The 18,959-nt window shown below is 48.1% G+C and overlaps 1 protein-coding gene across 4 annotated transcripts in view; it reads right to left on the bottom strand.

Annotated features, from left to right (window-relative positions):
• FCHSD2 (FCH and double SH3 domains 2) overlaps positions 1-18,959 on the bottom strand; it is an 86,335-nt gene that overhangs the window by 27,584 nt on the left and 39,792 nt on the right. The window contains exons 4-12 of one of the 4 annotated variants that reach the window (XM_083170387.1): positions 15,904-15,980; positions 14,648-14,792; positions 13,573-13,706; positions 11,298-11,352; positions 10,256-10,384; positions 3,415-3,537; positions 2,578-2,607; positions 2,117-2,212; positions 1,782-1,853 (exon numbers count right to left, since the gene is read on the bottom strand). In XM_083170387.1, the coding sequence (XP_083026513.1) occupies positions 1,782-1,853; positions 2,117-2,212; positions 2,578-2,607; positions 3,415-3,537; positions 10,256-10,384; positions 11,298-11,352; positions 13,573-13,706; positions 14,648-14,792; positions 15,904-15,980 (861 nt within the window). The remainder of the gene's footprint in view (positions 1-1,781; positions 1,854-2,116; positions 2,213-2,577; positions 2,608-3,414; positions 3,538-10,255; positions 10,385-11,297; positions 11,353-13,572; positions 13,707-14,647; positions 14,793-15,903; positions 15,981-18,959) is intronic. The other 3 variants (XM_083170388.1, XM_083170390.1, XM_083170391.1) reach the window with 3 other exon arrangements.

The raw sequence follows: 18,959 nt of genomic DNA, 5'->3' as shown, positions 1-18,959 counted from the left end.
GGAGTCGTTAGTGCGTAGGAAGAGGCGGGCATGGGAGAGTCGTTAGTGCGTAGGAAGAGGCGGGCATGGGAGAGTCGTTACTGCGTAGGAAGAGGCGGGCATGGGAGAGTCCTTACTGCGTAGGAAGAGGCGGGCATGGGAGAGTCCTTACTGCATAGGAAGAGGCGGGCATGGGAGAGTCCTTACTGCGTAGGAAGAGGCGGGCATGGGAGACGTTACGGCGTAGGAAGAGGCGGGCATGGGAGAGACGTTACGGCGTAGGAAGAGGCGGGCATTGGAGAGTCATTACTGCGTAGGAAGAGGCGGGCATGGGAGAGACGTTACGGCGTAGGAAAAGGCGGGCATGGGAGAGTCCTTACTGCGTAGAAGGGGCGGGCATGGGAGAGACGTTACGGCGTAGGAAGAGGCGGGCATGGGAGAGACGTTACGGCGTAGGAAGAGGCGGGCATGGGAGAGACGTTACGGCGTAGGAAGAGGCGGGCATGGGAGAGTCGTTACTGCGTAGGAAGAGGCGGGCATGGGAGAGTCGTTACGGCGTAGGAAGAGGCGGGCATGGGAGAGACGTTACGGCGTAGGAAGAGGCGGGCATGGGAGAGTCCTTACTGCGTAGGAAGAGGCGGGCATGGGAGAGACGTTACGGCGTAGGAAGAGGCGGGCATGGGAGAGTCCTTACTGCGTAGGAAGAGGCGGGCATGGGAGAGACGTTACGGCGTAGGAAGAGGCGGGCATGGGAGAGACGTTACGGCGTAGGAAGAGGCGGGCATGGGAGAGTCGTTACTGCGTAGGAAGAGGCGGGCATGGGAGAGTCGTTACTGCGTAGGAAGAGGCGGGCATGGGAGAGTCGTTACTGCGTAGGAAGAGGTGGGTATGGGAGAGTCGTTACTGCGTAGGAAGAGGTGGGTATGGGAGAGTCGTTACTGCGTAGGAAGAGGTGGGTATGGGAGAGTCGTTACTGCGTAGGAAGGGACGGACATAGGAAAGTCGTTACGGCGTAGGAAGAGGTGGGTATGGGAGAGTCGTTACTGCGTAGGAAGAGGCGGGCATGGGAGAGTCGTTACTGTGTAGGAAGGGACGGACATAGGAAAGTCGTTACGGCGTATTCCAGATATATAAATGGGTCTCTATAACATTTTATTACAGCTAACAAGTGACCAGATGTAGGCTGTCACCTCCTTCCATTCAGTAATGCGCCTGCACAAGTAACACCAGTACGCTGAATGCTACAAACTTACTGGAATTAACCCATGAAACCTGACTTGGACTTTTGCCTGAAATCTCCTGTGTAAGCCTCAGAACAAGCCTCCGCTGCCGCTATATGATAGACCGCTTGTGAATATCTGACCCCATATCTGCAACATTTAGAAGCTTTTGTACTCCAGGAAATAATCGATGCGGTTCCCATTTTGTTCCCATGGTTACAGAGGCCGCGCATTTATTCGCTGTCAAATGGCAGAAACAGGTTTCCACAGATGATTTCAGGCGGACGTCGTTTTTCCCAAGTATTAGGAGTTAATCCAGGTCAGCTGTAATACGCAGCATGATTATTTTGGCTAAGAAGGAATTAGCATTGTGAGTACAATTACAAAACTATTATTCCTCAGACCTAAACGGTGAAAATAATACAATAAGCATGTAAAAAAACAACAACAAATGAACGACTGTAGAACACAAAGAATTGATGGCAGAGAATGACGATAGGGCGGAGCGATGGGGGACACAGGGAAACGGGCACTCATGCACACAGTGGGTAAGTGGGAATCAGAGTGAGTGGCGGGTTATACCTTTCCTAGGGTAATTCTCATAGCACTGACAGGAGAAGGTTCAATATCCACCAGGGGTACAGAGCTGAAACTCTGGGTGAGGGCGGTAAAAGGACAGAAACAGACAGACAGCACTGGGTTAGAACACACACAGACTTCTCATACGTTATTCCATGCCAGAAACGAATAGAATTAAACTGCCAGAATTAAAACTTTAAACGAATTAATCTGGGGTGTCCACCCCGGAACGCCCCTCTAGACTTGGGAAGCTGTAAGAATCTGGATAGATGTTCTGGCAAAACAGTGCAAAGTCTCGGTAACCGGCTACACGCAGGCATTCATGATGTCATTCTTACCGTGTCGCTGTCACTGGGTTGGAACTGGAAGGGCTGGGCCTTGTGAAATACTGGATTCTCCTGAATGAACACCTGGAGGTTGTGGTCTCGCATCACCTAGAACAAGAGAGATTGAGATGTGATTCATAAGAGAGCGCTCAACACACTGCCCCCACGGCCAAAGGCCTAGAATCCTCTGGCGGACGATCCACAACCACGTGCTCCAACATTCAATGTGTGAAAGAAAATAAATCTGTAAAGCCACCGACTTAGAACCACATAACAAAAAGAAGAAAAATCATGAAACGTGATCCCCACGAATGGTGTCAAATTAAAGAACGGAAAGATGGGTCCACCAATACCACAAGGTAAGTGCCACTGCGGACGGGACAACGCATGCACGGTCATGTATAAACGGGCCACCAAGAAATAATAATACAATAAGATGCAAGCAACGGCTGAGCGGTCGGGGATAATCTTACCGAGAACGGGAATTTCAGCTGCATGAACGCCTGGAATATTAAAGATAGGAGGAATGGTTTTGAGTAGTTAAGTAGGATAAGGGATATATGGATCTGGGGCACAAGAGAAGAGATACCCCGATGGTAGAGGAAGACTCCACTGAGTCCCAGGGCCACAGAGACACTGACTTGGTTCTCCCATATGTATGCCCATACAACCTGAACTACAAGGAGAAGGAACGTCTGCGCCCATATGTCATGCCAGCCAATCGGCATAAAAGGCACAATGTGAATGGGGTTCATTTGGCAGAATGTGACTGTTTGGCCAATCAGGGTATTGGTTGATATTTAGTTTTGCCAATCAGGAACGTTGGCGGAATAAATCTGAGCCGCTTCCTCCAGGACCCAGCAATACCCAATCGCCTTGCTGGACGGTAACCCAACTAAACAGCTGGGGTGGGTCACCCAGTTGAACTCATCTTGAAGGTTGGCACGTTAACCCATTATAGTACTGCAGACGTCTACATACACGCACCGGTCTGATGCCCAAGTTTTAATTTCAAATAGTTCCGAGTATCTTTCCCATATACCTGTAAAAGTTTTAGGAACTTGGCGGAATTTAAGAAAACAAGCGTTTATGATACACTGGGAAATATTCCTGTTATGGACACCAGGCCTTATGTACAGTAACTGGGACTATCAACAGAAACCCAGTGTGTATAAGTTCTGCAACTCATTAGTATCTGTTCCCGAGTATTGTTATATTCTGCGTACAAAGATCTGGTTAAGGAACAGAGCACAAACATGGAAACGTAAGTGGTTACTCCACCCAAAATGAATTAAACGGTGGACACTTACCCGGCTGGATGTCTCTAACAAATACTGGAACGTATTCTGTACAGATTGACAGGTCTCCAGCTCCGTCCTGCTGAATGCCATGAGATAGTCCTTCAGGTGATCGTACACATTCCCATCAAGTGTCTGGATGGAAACAGAGGCACAATGAGCCCAAAAACAGGGACAACCCCGTAACAGTCCCAGTAAGATTAGAACGAGACTTAATCCAGAAATAGAACACAATCTACAAAAACAGATAATGCATTGTATAACACTGGTATAATTTGGTAACACAATGATACACCCAGCTGTTGTCAAACCCAACCCTACAGTGAGGAGCATAAATTGTTAGATCTGCAGATAAATCTGCGTGTGTATGGCCACCTTAAGAGCTGTCTGGTTGGAACAAAAACACGGTTATGGATGAGAGAAAATGACAGTTGACCATTTGCTTGGAAATGCTGGAAACCTGACAAACTGTCACTCATCCATAACCATGTTTTTGTTCCAACCAGCCAGATCTGAAGATAAATCTTAAGGCCCCCATACACTAGAGCGACTTGTCCTTAGGACAAGTCGCCCTCGACTTCCCCCTGAGCTTCCCCGGGGGAGCTTGATTAGATTAGCACTTGATGTGCCATTTTTTACATGTGATAAATCGTCTCGATTTATCACATGTAAAAAACCCGGGGAGCAGGGGGGGCGGGGGGGCTACAGAGCAGGGCTGCTGGTGGGAGCAGGGGGGTTGGGGACGCTGCAGGGGACAAAGGCGGCATAGAGCCGGGCAGAGGGAGCTGGGAGCTGTCAGTGCTAGAAAAAAAAGCCTATACAATGAATGGGCAGCCTGTGATTGGCTGAGCGCTCTCTCAGCCAATTGCTGACTGGCTGAGAGAGCGCTCAGCCAATCACAGGCCGCCCATTCATTGTATGGGCTTTTTTTTTTTATTCAGTACTGACAGCTCCCGGCTCCCCCTGCCCGGCTCTATGCCGCCTGTGTCCCCCGCAGCGTCCCCAGGCCCCCCTGCTCCCTCCACCGCCGCGCCACCCCACTAGGTCCCAAGTCGGGTGGTCGGACGTGCAGCAGGTCCGACCACCCGACGCAGATCCGATGCGCACGGGACCGTGCATCGGATCTGAGGGGACATCAAAACTAGCCGATTTTGGTCCGATTTCGGCCAGATCCGACTGATCTGGCCGAAATCTGACCAAAATCGGCTAGTGTATGGGGGCCTTTACTAGTGTATGGGCACCTTTAGACTCGGACATGGAATTTCCCAGATCTTACTTCAGCCCTAACAGTGGTTCCCAAACCCTGTCCCCCATGAACCCAAAAAGTCCAGGTTTTTAGGATAGCCATGTTTAAGCACAAGTGACTTAATTAGTACCTCAGTCAATATAAGTGAACCATCTCTTCCCCAGACCAATCCAATACATGCTGTATACAGACTGACTTTCCTATGCTGTTCTGACCTCTGACCCCCCAGCTCTGCTGTCACATGATATTCTGGAGCTTGTGTCTGGCAGCCACATTAGTTTTCCCTCCATAGAGATTTAGAAAAATGAGATAATGATTTACAGACACATACCCAAAAACCTATTTAATGAAAAGTAAGTATTCTCTGTGGGATGCAGCTCCAAGAAGCAAAGTGCTGTATTTATGATCAGATCTGAACTCATCCGAAATATTTAAAAAATAAAATAAATCATCTCGACCACTGCCGTGTGGACTTATTGCTTGTGTCGACTTAGCGCACATTTAACTTTTGTCAATGTTGATCTTTTAGTGTCGTCCTAGACACTGTCGGCATATAATCCAGATCCCCAACAATATCACCGGTACTTGTTTCCTAGCACGGCCACACCGATTTACATCGGGGTGGTCGTGTCGGAAAAATCGGGTCGATCGCATCGCATGCGATTTGGTCGCATGCGATGCGATCGTCGCGACCGACCGATTTTGGACCCGATTTTTTTTTTAATGAAATGTAAATCGGGTCCCTGGGACCCGATTTTACATTGTATTCAATGTAAAAATATTCCCAACCCCCCCAAATTTAACGGCGTACACCGCACCCCACGATAGACGCCAACCCGAAGCGTGGCGAGCGCAGCGAGCCCGCGTGGGGCGGCGGTGCGCATCCTCCGACCTTTTCATTCCCCTACTATCCACGTTGGCGTGTTGAGAATAGAATAGTGTGGCGAGCGCAGCGAGCCACCGAGCCCGAAGCGTGGCGAGCGCAGCGAGCCCCGCGAGGGGACGCGGATACCTTCACAGGTAAACGCGTCCCTTCGCGGACTTCACAGGTGTCCGCGTCGCCACGGACACCTGTGAAGCCCGCGAGGGGACGCGTATAACTGTGAAGGTATCCGCGTCCCCTCGCGGGGCTCGCTGCGCTCGCCACGCTTCGGGCTCGGTGGCTCGCTGCGCTCGCCACACTATTCTATTCTCAACTCCACGCCGACGTGGATAGTAGGGGAATGAAAAGGTCGGAGGACGCGCACCGCCGCCGCTCGCCACGCTTCGGGTTGGCGTCTATCGTGGGGTGACGACGGGGACATCTATAATGTGAAATGGGTCATATTGGCCCATTTCACTATTTCAATGTAAAAAAATATTTTAACATTGAACCCGATGGAAAAATCGGGGGCATCGCGTCGTGACCATTGTTAATGGTCCCGACCGACGCGATGCCCCCGATATTTTACCTTTCCCGACACGATTTCAATGTTAAAATATTTTTTAACATTGAAGCCTATGGGGAAATCGCGGGCATCGCGTCGGTCGCGTCGGGACCATTGTTAACGGTCCCGACCGACGCGATGCCCCCGATATTTTATCCTAGCCGGCCAAATGGACCTGATTTCAAAGGAAATCGGGTCCATCTTATGGATCGTGTACCTTAACTAAAGGTACACGATCCATAAGATTTGTGGCCGTGCTAGGAAACAAGTACCATATCACCTAAACCCAATGGGTTAAGACGAGCCTCTCAATCCTGGGAGCAGCGTCCATTTACTGCGCACACCCTCAGCAACAGGGGCCTCATCAACACCGCTCCCACCAGCCAAGACCAACCCAGAGAATTAACTACATAGAAGCCTGGACAGGTGGGGGCTGCCATGAATTCTGCAATTAATACACTGCTGCTAAAATATTAATCTACCCCCAAACGGGGCAAAAAGAGGAACAAACAAAAAGCACAAGTAGAAAAATCCCATCTCACACTAAACTTTAATGTACTGATTTGTTTATGCCCCCTGCAGCGTTCGCCATAGCCAACCTCTGCCATTGTTGTCAGGTCTGTGTATCGTCTCTGGCCTGGGTACAACACAAAAGGTCTCTCTCAATAGGACAGAGCGCAATGGAGGCCAACAACAGTAATTAAAATAATGGTAGAGGGGTAGAGTTTGATGATGCAGTTGTGGGGGCATCGCTGGATAGGGGCATGCAAACCAGCAAAGTCACCCGCAGGTGGTGGAACTCCATTTTATGAAGAACTTTGTAGTCATTCCATGTAACCCATCACCGGACGTGACCCCACGGCTCCTTTTAAGACAGGTTACCATGGAAATGATAAGTCCCGGTGTATATAACGCCACAAGGTGACAGGATGGCCCCTCTTATACAGGACCCAGAACTCTGAGGTAAATTCTTCCCATCATATTAAGTTACAACCAGGGGAGAGTTACTCCATATATTACACACTGGCGGTGATGCAATAAATCCCACCAATGGCCTTTACCCAGCTATTATTGACAGGTGCTTATAATGATATCAGCATCACGTGTGTATTTGAATGACATGTATTCCTCAGAAACCAGCGCATCAGGGTAATGCGTAATGTAACAGCATAAACATTGCCAGGATATCGCCACATAGAGGGTGGGAGATTCCAGGCAGGTGGGAGAGAGTGATGGGAAAGCGGCACAGAAGTCCGATGCATCACATGGCTATTACTAATAATCATGTGGATATCAGTAACTCACAGATGATGACAACAGTCTGGTTAGACAGGCTGTACATGTGGCTGACCAGCAGAGAGCGCTCTAGAGGAAGCCAAAATACAACATCACATTTCTGCACAGTAATGTGACTGAGGCACCGATGCTTTACAATTACTGTACTTGTATGAGGGAAACAGAGGGGGTCCGACCGTGCCACATGCCAGCAGCCCCCCCCCCCCTTTACTTTCCAAACAAGACTGAGGGGCCTCCCGCTTGTGGATACCTAGTCCAAGTGCTAAGGGCTATCCCTGCATGAGAACAGGAAACGCTGCAACCTTGACACTTCAGCTGTTGTTGAACTACACATCCCAGCATGCCCGGCTACAGTTTTACTATTTGGCCATGCTAAAACTGATGCAGGGCATGCTGGGATGTGTAGTTCAACAACAGCTGGAGTGTCAAGGTTACCCAGCACTGACTGCAGCAATCTATACGGCCTGAGTGTAAATTCACTTATTAGAAGAATCATACTGTTCCCCCTTTTGTACAACACTATGGCATATGTTGCCATTATACACATAAAGAACTTGACAGCGATTGCGGTTTCTGCTTGACGTTGGCCTGAGATCAGGAGTATAATACAGGCACATTATCACCTACATATATACAGAAAGTGGTGTATATCCTCATTTACATCCAAAACACGGGCATGGAATGGAGGCACCAGAACCTCAGCATGTGTACACGGCACAGCCCTACCAGGGCGGAGAGAGTCAGCAGCACAGAACCCCAGTGCCAGGGCTATATTCAGGGGCACACCTCACACCCCCGATCTGGGCACCAGGATGCAGGTGGAGCAGGGGGAAGGAAGGGTTGTCAGACATGACACATCCTGAGCTCAGTGCATTATCCCTAACCTTTACAGCGAGTACAAGGAAAGCTTTATAGCCGCAGTCTGACGGGATTCATGCTCTGAGCTTATCCTGAGAGAACCTGGGCACCGATGTGACACTGAGACTGCTCGGATCAGAACAGACCCAGATACAGCCTAATACTTCCAGCAGGGCCGTCATCTATGTGAGAAGGTTCAGCTTCAGGAATAACCTAGCAGATATATTTCATGTATAAATGACTAATACCAGACTGCTCACAGCAGCACAGAGTATATCAGGAGATGAGAGATGCGTCAGTGAGGACAGGGCTGAATGTGACAGGGGCAGTGACTTGATGTGAGGAGGGGAATGGAGGCAGCAGGAAGCCACAGACTGAGAGTTATATATTATGAGGAGCAGGGTTCCCAGCAGCACAGAGTATATCAGGAGATGAGGGATGTGTCAGTGAGGACAGGGCTGCATGTGACAGGGGCAGAGACATGATGTGAGGAGGGGAATGGAGGAAGCCGGAAGCCACAGACTGAGAGTTATATAGTGGGAGAAGCAGGGTCCCCAGCAGCACAGAGTGTATCAGGAGATGAGTGATAGGTTAGTGAGAACAGGGCTGCGGGCCAGATTCTCTAAGCTTCAAAAGTGATAAAATGGAGAGTGATAAACAGCCAGCCAATCAGCCCCTGCCTGACATTTTTTCAAACACAGTCTGTGACATGGCAGATAGGAGCTGATTGGCTGGCTGCTTATCACTCTCCATTTTATCACATTTAAAGTTTAGAGAATCTGGCCCTGCATGAGAAAGGGACAGTGATGACCCATCCATTTTCTTATCATACACATATTGCGATATTACCCAAACTGCCCATAGATCCTGACTGCAACAAATACATGTTTTACTAGCAAGCCCGCTTGAAGCAAATGCTTCGGAAGCTAGTAAGGCAGCTAATTGTACATGATTGCCTCTGTGAGAGAGAGAGAGATGTAGTGTCACTTTCTGCTAACAGATGGCAGTGTTTCCTGGACACACAGACACTAGACATATATATTATATATGATACAGACCTGCCCACATCTCACACAGGCGGTATTCAGACAAGCGCAAAATATAACAACTCCAATAAAGTCATTGCAATTAGCCCCTTGGCCTGTCTCTGACCTCCGAGTACAAAGGACGGAGGAAGCCAGATCAGACGAGACGTGTAAACAATTCACCGGTCTTTCATTTGCAACAATATAGCAACAAAAAACAGAAAAAAGTCATTGTTTGGAATCTATCAGCATAAAAAGGCCACAAAATGATACAGCAACAACGGTCAGCGCAGAAATATGTTATCAGGCGGAAAACATGAACCCAGATGGAAATTACATCAAGCTCAATGAAAACAATGGGGGAAACCAAACCAGAGACCAGGACTGACAGGAAATTATATATTATGAGCATTTTGTTTCCATATTCTATAAGACCTCAGTAACCGTGACACCTAAAGGGAGATTTATAACAAACCTCTAAGCAACCAATCAAATGCCAGGATTAAGTCCCTAGGAGTCTTTAAATTGACAGCTAGAAACTGATAGGTTACTATAAGTGACCACCTAGTTCTCTTCAGAAGGTTTGATACATCACCTTGTACCAATAATCCAGGCATGTCCAAACTGTGTCCCTCAAGGTGTTGTAAAACTACACATCCCAGCATGCATTGCAATACTTTTAGCATTCACTAATAGCCAAACTGGGGCAAGGCATGATGGGACTTGTAGTTTCACAACAGCTGGAGAATAGTTTGGACATGCCTGCATTAAGCCTAACAGTAGTCATTTTGATTATTAACCAACATACTACAGTAATGCAATATACGGCCTTTAATCCGCATTGCTTCTACAGCCATGTTTCTGACTGAACCTGTAGCAGTGTGGCCCAGCATCCCCCAGGGGCAAACAGAAAGGCTTCTGATTGGCCACCAGTGTCCTGTAGGGGTAGAGACTTTATAGCGGGTGCAGAGAGAGGACACATTGCACAGATCTGGACTCACCTTCATGGTATTGGCCAGGTCCGTCTGGTAATAGCGGTCCTGGTGGGCGTTGGCGGCTGCCAGGGTGAGGAGATAGTCGTTCCGTGCGTGGGTGGCTTTGGCGTTACACTCTTGTCTCCGTGCTTTTAACTGAACGCAGAATAATGAAAGAAAAGTTTTGGAATTAGAATATAATATTTTCTGACATTTTAGTTCGTCAAAATTGTTATGTTATATCACTAATTAGTACAGCTAATTACAGGGCAGCCAACTGAGTGGTCGATACCACAGGTAATAGTTTATTTCTGTACTAACAACCACAACATGTGGTGCGTCGCACCCAGTTACACGCCAATCATCTCAAAATGGCGGGAAATCAATTTTGAAACCAACATATAGGGGGAATTTACTAAGATAGGAGTTCTATTTATCAGATGGGATGTTGCTATGGGCAACCAATCAGATACTATATATTATCTTCTAGAAGGTGCTAAATAAAGAAGTAGATTTTGATTGGTGGCTCATAGCAACATCCCATGAAAATAGAACTCCCATCTTCCCCCCATAGACTTAGTATCTGGTCTGAACTGGCCAGATACAGGTTACACATTTTATGATGCCACTGGGGTTCTGTTTCCTCGTTCTAAACTGCAAAATGGGACTTAGCGTCTCAGCGGCCATTTTGTTTGTGAGGTAGCTTGAAATATAAACAGAGGATGAAGAAATATATAACCAACACTGCTGGCTCATCACCTCACACAACAAACACCACGGAACGGTCCGAGTAGAGGTTGTCCAGCTTAGTACATCTCTCCTAGCTGTCAGTGGACACCCCATGTATCAGTATGCCGGGCCCACAGCCCATGCTGTTTTCATGCATGTCAGAAAAGCTTCAGGACTTCATATTTCCATAGTAGGGGACCTATCATCTAGGACTGAGACATGCGTGGATTGCACATATCCAAGTAAACACCCCCACTGAAGTAACCAGTGAAGGTGTCACCAACCATTATAAGCAGCCGCATGAAGCAGGTTGTGGATTGTCACTGTCATAGACACCTACCTTTACATTGGCCTTCTGTAAACTTATCCTCGATTGGAACAAGCTAAGTTTGGATCTGCGGCAAAGAAAATAAAAGGGACGTTACATGACGAGAAAGCACACATGGCAAAACGTGGACAGAAAATGCAAAAAAGTGCAATCATTACACTGTGCAAGAATTGAACATCCATCTGAATTACATGGCCGCCTCAGGCTAAACACTAACGACCCGGCCGTGGGCAGCGCATGTTACTACGCAGGATATGAGGCGCTACCTACTATTCCAATCTCTGCCACCATTGTACGGCTGTGCGTGGCATCTTCCCCGCTAGCTGTACAATAAACCCTGCTGAGCTGTCACATCCGGGAACGCCGGACAAGGCAGGATCCGATAGGTCATAAAGAACGGTGACATTATACCGGGCACAGTACCGAGACTACCTCACACACATTGCACAACACATATATAGTGTATAAATACATAAACTTATGTTCTATAGCCTGTATTTGTTGTACAAACACTGATGGCACTAAATAAGGGCTGTGTAATCCGCCAGTCCCACGTCCAGGCAGGGTACACGTGCCCTCTCTAGGAACCCCCTCCCCCCCGGCACACACTGCCCGAGAGCAGAGCGAATCCACAATTCCATGCAGTATCGCAGTTTCCACTGGAGGCTCTGCCAACACAAGCAGAACGTACACAAGCAGATCCCAGATAATCTCCCATAGGAGAGGCTAATCCCTGATGGCAGGAATGTTACATCTGTGCCGCAGCCCAGAGACAGAGCGACCGGCCACCTTCTGCCTCCAGTGTACTTCCTAGCCTGCTGTGCACACAGGACGGTCGACGGACATTACTCAGGTCAACATACATTAGGTCGAGCACTGAAGGTCGACGCAGACAAAAAATTGTCGTGATCAAACGGTCGACACAAACATTAGATCGACATTGGGAAGGTTGACAGTCAAAAGGTCAGACATGTGCCGACAGGCGGTATTTCATGTCCTATCATCCACTAGGGCGTGGTGGGAGAATATAATAGTGCCCGAAGCATGGCGAGCGCAGTGAGGGGACGCGGTGCACTGATACGGTGTACATGTCGACATTCGAGACAAAAAAGTGAAAAACCAATGTTGACCTTTTGACCGTCGTCCTTCCCAATGTTGACCTAATGCATGTGTCAACCCTTTGGCCCAGTCTACCTTAGCTAGGTCGAACTTTTGTCTGTGTCAACCCAATGTCCCATACAGGAGAACGCTGGGCATCTGTATACATTATAAACCTCCCAATAATCAGAACAGGGGACAATTTATGGGCGGTTCCCCCTCTGGACCTCGTATGCTGGCTGCAGGGACGGACATCACCGGTGGGCGGGCAATTCTCATTGCAGGCAGATCAAGGCGGCTGATTGGTAGGTGTGTGCGTGTTGCAGATCCGACTGACTGAGAACCTGACACCGCTCCGGATCAGAGAGAGGGAAAGGAACCGTCTACATTAGTTCCCACTGTGCCCAGTCATGGTCGAGTCTTGATCCAAGTGGGCAAAATGACTGTGAACCAGCCCTACCCACCCGCCACCTAAACCTACAATGGCTTTCCCACGCGACACTAAGAACTTGTACTGTCCCGCAGTTATTTCGCTTGTGTGATTCAACAATTAACGAATACGTCCCTATTCCCATCTAACACCCGCTACATCTCCCCCAGAGTCCGCCTGACGATTCAGTGCGGTTTAAACGATTTTCTCAGTGCCAGATTCGCCGAAGAAAATAAAATGCTTCTGAATTTAACATTTCCAATACAACTGGAGTTACAGTGTGAGATCCTGGACTGGGATCAGCATTCATCACATTGAAAAGGTCTGTGCTGGGAACAGTCAGGATTCCGGTTCTATCAAACCCCCATTTCCTGGCAATGACAGCCGGCATGAGACAGAAAACGCTTCAATTATTCAAAATTGATACAGATTTACCACCTTCAGTAATATACAAATTATAGTCTGCATTTTAGTGCAGGTATTTGATACATTCATTAAAGAATTATAAACGCGGTTCTATAAACAGAATGGCTGTAACTGCGCTCCCATTAATGATAAACAGAGTCACGTCAATGTGATTGTGGACCATTGTGGTTAAGCCCCCAGTGATTGCGCGCGGAGATGAGAGCAGCCACCCCCCCCCCCCCCCCAGTGTAATCCGCAGCTCCCTTCCGCTCCCCCTCCCAGCCGAGCTCTGTAATGAATGAATTATTGTACACTCGCCGTATCTCCAGCTAATATTAGACACCGGGAACTCACTTGGCATCGATGTCGGCTTTTTCTCGCATTGCCTGAGCCATCTGCTCAGCCTCAAAGTACTTCTTCTTGGCCTTCGCTAAATCCTTCACTGTCTCCTGCAGCTCTGTCTGGATCTTTGTCAACTGGTCTACACACTGCGAAACAAAAGCGGAACGTGTATTGTGTTAGCATCTGACCGCTCCGGACGCGTCCGGTTCTCATGGCCGGAGACCTCTACGTGAAATATTATGCTTAGGGGCGGCTGCGTGGTGTTAGGGGGCAAAAAGGGTTTAAGGGAAAGAGGTGGCACCGGCTTTTTGGGTATATTAATCCTTGCTGTACAATTATTTATCAGTGGCTTACAGATAATTGCTGCCAGAGCCCCATGTATGGAGACCGGCCTGTGGCAGTTGCCCTCTCTGCCCAACCAGGTGCAATATAAAGGGCACTACTGTGTGGTGTAGTGTGAATAAGGAGCAATTCTGTGTGTTGCAGTGTGAATAAGGAGCAATACCTTGTGCTATAATGTGAATAAGAAGCAATACCTTGTGCTATAATGTGAATAAGGAGCAATAGTTTAGGGGCCAAACTAGTGATAATGCTAGGAGGCACCAAGCAAAATATTGCCTAGGGCATCAAATTAGCTTGTCTGGGCTCTGAGTAAGGTTTATGCCCTCCGAGAGTGTCCAGAGAGCCATAAAAAGGACGGAACATCAGGAGCTGGTGGATCTGGCAGCATGATAACAATATAAACTAAAAGCCGTCATTAGAAAGTAAATATTAGCTTTATGATTGTAGGTTCGATCTTCGCTCCACTTAATCACATCAGCGACAGGCGCAGGATAAGCCATTACGTACTGTAAACAGTTGGCTACTACAGGGAAATATTTATCAAACTTTCTGGAGGCGTCACCCAAAATCAACCACTAAGATTTTAGCTTTATTATTTTCTACAAAAGGACCAGATGAATGAACGCCAAGATCCGATTGGCTGCTACGAGCTACAGTACATCCTATCCTAGAAGGTTTGATAAGTCTCCCCCCTATGCGCCCAACCGGCTGTACGGGCTACGCAGCGCCACGCGGGAGAATGCACCTTTTTCAGCTGCTGCTCCTTGTATAATTTCACGGTCCTGGCCGGTTCCGAGATCAAGTTCTTGTAGTTCTCGCAGATGTTGATACGAGACTGCGCCACCTGCATTGTCCCTTCCAGGAAGGATTTCCACACGGTGTATATATTCCTAGGAGAAGAGGGCAGAGTGTGAGCACACAGGACCTAACTGTATGTATCATCCTGCTGGGGACCAATCGCACATCCGGTCCCTGCTCCCCTGCCCACCGGATACCCTAACTCATGGGTCCTCAAACTGCGGCCCTCCAGATGTTGTGAAACTACAAATCCCAGCATGCCTTGCCACAGTTTTGCTATAAGGAAGTGTTAAAACTGTGGCAAGGCATGCTGGGATTTGTAGTTTCACAACATCTGGAGGGCCGATACCCTAACTCATCAGCATGTTTTACTGCTGTCGAAAGCTCCAGTTTCTGATCTATGAATCTGTAACAGGATAGAGGAGAAGGGCATAGAAACCAAAGGAATTATTGGATTTTGTGGTTAGCGAACAGTCTCCTAGGTAACAAACTTTCTACGTATATTAAAATTGTTAATGCACCGACATTATGGTGCGTGGATAAGCAGAAGGAAGTGGATCCTGGGCATACTCCTCAGATATAAGGTCTGTCCTAAGAGTAAAAATAGGGGGCCAAAGATTTCGGGACAGCGGCTGAGGTCCCAGACCAGTTATATGCTGTAGTTCAACCAGTCTTGGAAAATACTGCATGATCAGCTGTTGATTCAGAATTTCCATATGAAGTTGCTTACGGTTTGCTGCCATATTTTATTTTTCATGATGGGGCGGCATTAGCCGTATGATACATCACGCAGATGTTATAATAAGGTGAAGACGCATTTCTGCATTTTAAACGCTACAAAGTTCCCTGTCACGCATTAAACTGTCCTCTTCCATGCAGGAGAACATGTAGGGTACACCCCAGGGTATGCTGGTTATTGTAGTGTCATATTGGAAGATCTTGGTGGCCTCCAGGTGAGTAAAATATTACCATGTAAAGAAGGACCACAGAGCAGAGACGTGGCTGGTCGCTGACCATAGGTCTGAGATCTCTGTATTGTTATTATCGTGTAGGATGTAAATCTCATTTGTTGGCCCATTAATGGTTCTGGAGGGATTCGTTGCTTTTCCCCCACACACAGTTGTGTCGGACAAACGACGACATGGGACACATGTTATGGCAGACCGGACAGGAGGCCGGCACAAACCCCCATCTCCGCCTTACCTGTACTCGCTGCTCTCCTCCGCTTTCACTACAGGCCACTCTTTCTTCAGGTAATGGCTGGCTAATTTCTGAATTGTCTGGGGAAAGAAACACAGCGGTTAGAAAACAGAACCAAATTCCTCAAATATATCTGTGCTACCGCCATCGTTCATGGACGGACGCACACACCTGACACGGGTTTATGCCACGCATTTCAGCTAGAGATGTGCAGGCTCTGATTTCAAGGCAGGATCTTATTGGCTATCAACCGTCAACAACTGTCATGTGATTAGGGATAGCCAATAAGATCCTGCTTTGAAATCAGAGTAAATCAGAACCTGCACATCTCCAATTTCAGCAAGATTCAAGACACAATTGTTGATTTATTGTAAATAATATTTCTGTGACTTCCCTCAGCAGCCTCACTTTCCAATGTGCTGAAAACAGTCACCTGGATTATTATCACTTCCCTCAGCAGTCTCACTTTCCATTGTGCTGAAAACATAGTCACTGGATTATTACCGCTTTCCTCAGCAGTCTCACTTTCCAATGTGCTGAAAACAGTAACTGGATTATTACCGCTTTCCTCAGCAATCTCACTTTTCATTGTGCTGCAAAAATAGCCACCCGCATTATCTCAAATATACCCAGGGCCTGCATGGAGTAGTCAGATGAGAATTACTGTACATGGATCCGAACGACCACAATGCTTGTATACAGCAACATGGTAGTACAGTGGTTAATGCCTCACAGCCCTGGGGTCACCGGTTCAACTCCTAAGCAGGGACTTATCCGTGTGGAGCTTCTATGTTCCCCTCACATCTATTAGGGTGGTCTGGTGTCTTCCAAAACCCAGCAGGCTGCCTAATTGGCTGCTGACTGGTAACAGACCCTAGCGAGTGCTTGTGCAGACTGTATGCAGGGACATTTATTACTGATAATACTACATACGAACAACCTTGAAATCACAGCATTGCTGAGCATGCAAAAGCAAAAAGTGCCTGAAACCAGCTATTTCGGGCCTGGCGAATGCCCTTGCAGTCGTTACGGGTTACAGCACATACAGAGCCTGCACGGAACATACAAGACGCTGTTACCAAAAAAAAAAAAAAGATTTCCGCAGCCATGCTGGAAGAACTGGCTGAGCGAGTGACACATTGCTCAGGACACGGGCTGGTTACAGCTGGGCATGGCTCCTGTTAGGGTCACGCGGGACACGTTACTCTGTGTGCTAAAGGACTGATCGAGGAATTTATTAGTCCTTTAAAGAAAAAACCCCAAAAGCAAACAAAATTTAGGACAACGGAATGTCAGCTCTCCGGCCTATATATAGACTGGAACACGCATATCCCTCAATGTCGCAGCGCTAGGTTACACGCGGTGCTTTGATCATTACGTACGTACAGAGATACATCACAGGTTGGGAAATGGAACAATGGGGCAACCTGGGTATGACATCACAGTGCTGAGACGGCACTATACCAAATAAATGTGCCAGGACAATGCAACCTTGCTTACTGGGAACGCTGCAATGTTGTTGGATTTAGCCTCCTCTGTGGGACAAATGGATGATGGTGAGCAGGGGACGAGGGGCCGGTCTCTATGAAATGCCCTTTGTCAGCACCAGGAAACCCAGCCCCATTAGCAGGTGATAATAAGAATAACGGAGAAGGGCCGAGCTGTGTGCGGGACCTAATGGGACGGAAAGATCAGCTGCCCGGCTTGACAGCTCAGCGACTCAGCAGTTTCCGTGCAGTCACGCCAGGCCAGGCACCCACGGCAACAACTCATCCGGGACAGGACACAGGCACAACACCGAACCCAATGTTCTGTACATCACTGGAACGTGAAGAATAAGCTGGTAAAATGGCTGCCGTCACTGGGCTCAGACAACAGGGCACCGTACAGATGTGTCCTCATACAAAACAGCCACTCCCGGTGCAATTGCTCCCATGAGACTGCTAACATTGGGCGTAATTTTTTTTATTACCAAAACGCATCTATTTAGTAGCAACGCAGTGTGACCAGGACGCACAGAGATGAGTAATGTGATATAGACTTGTGTGTGCGACTGAGTCTGTCTCTGACCCGTATACGTGGTGCTACAATGTATTGTGCTCCGTCTACAGACTCAGTCACGCACAGTATACGGGTGACATATCACAACAATCAGCGCAGTCTTCTTGTGCGTTCTAGTCGCACTCTGCCGGAAAAAAAAAGTTGCCAGACGATTGCAAAAACACGGGTCGGACTTGGAATTTCAGCGTGAAATGGGTATAAAGTTTACAGAACAGGCGAGGGTCCACGCATGTATGACAATAAGCGGGTTACATGGGTGTACAGTAATCCGATACATTGTAACACAAATCTATAACATACAAATGATCAGCGTCCAACGCAAATACAGTGGCGATAACCGCTTCTGTGTCCTTCTCCAAACCACCAATGAGGTTTGCTTCAGAATGATATAGAAGTACTGGTGTACCCACATCTCGCCCCGAAATCTCTGCTGCCACCTCACCCCATAACTGCAGGACCTAACTATTCCTTCTCCCCAAAAAACCCAGACGCTCCTGGGAATGACAGAGTTACTGGCCGCCAGGTGAATAGGACACGTAATTGACAAAGCAGAAAATCTCTCCAGTAAATATTTGCTAACATGGTACAATTAGCACCTTGCAGCTAGACGGCTGCTTCCCGGAACCACCTCATACACAACTGGTAAAATGACTGATTGGGTGGACACGAGTCACCCCCTGCTGCCTATGTGCCACTTTATTGCCATCCACGGCGGTACCACGGGCAGAACCAATGCTCATACAGTTACATCTAGGAGGGTAACCTAGCCGCCGCCTCGCAGGGGACGCCCCCGCTTACTCCTACAGCGCTCGTATTGATTGCACAGCGAATTTTAGCGATTTTCCAACCTTACCCAGTACGTAACTATGCGTGAGGTGGTCAGGAGTGCACCCCCTATAGGCTGAACACTGGCTTACGTAGGTGACCCCCGGCATGCCAAACAAGTCTCACAGGGTCCTTACAGGCTTTTATTGCGGGAAAATCCATTTGGGAAGAGC

Source organism: Crinia signifera, chromosome 2, assembly GCF_055691185.1.
Source record: "Crinia signifera chromosome 2, ASM5569118v1, whole genome shotgun sequence".
Classification (NCBI taxonomy): Eukaryota; Metazoa; Chordata; class Amphibia; order Anura; family Myobatrachidae; genus Crinia; species Crinia signifera.
This window is presented reverse-complemented; position numbering and strand designations above follow the sequence as displayed.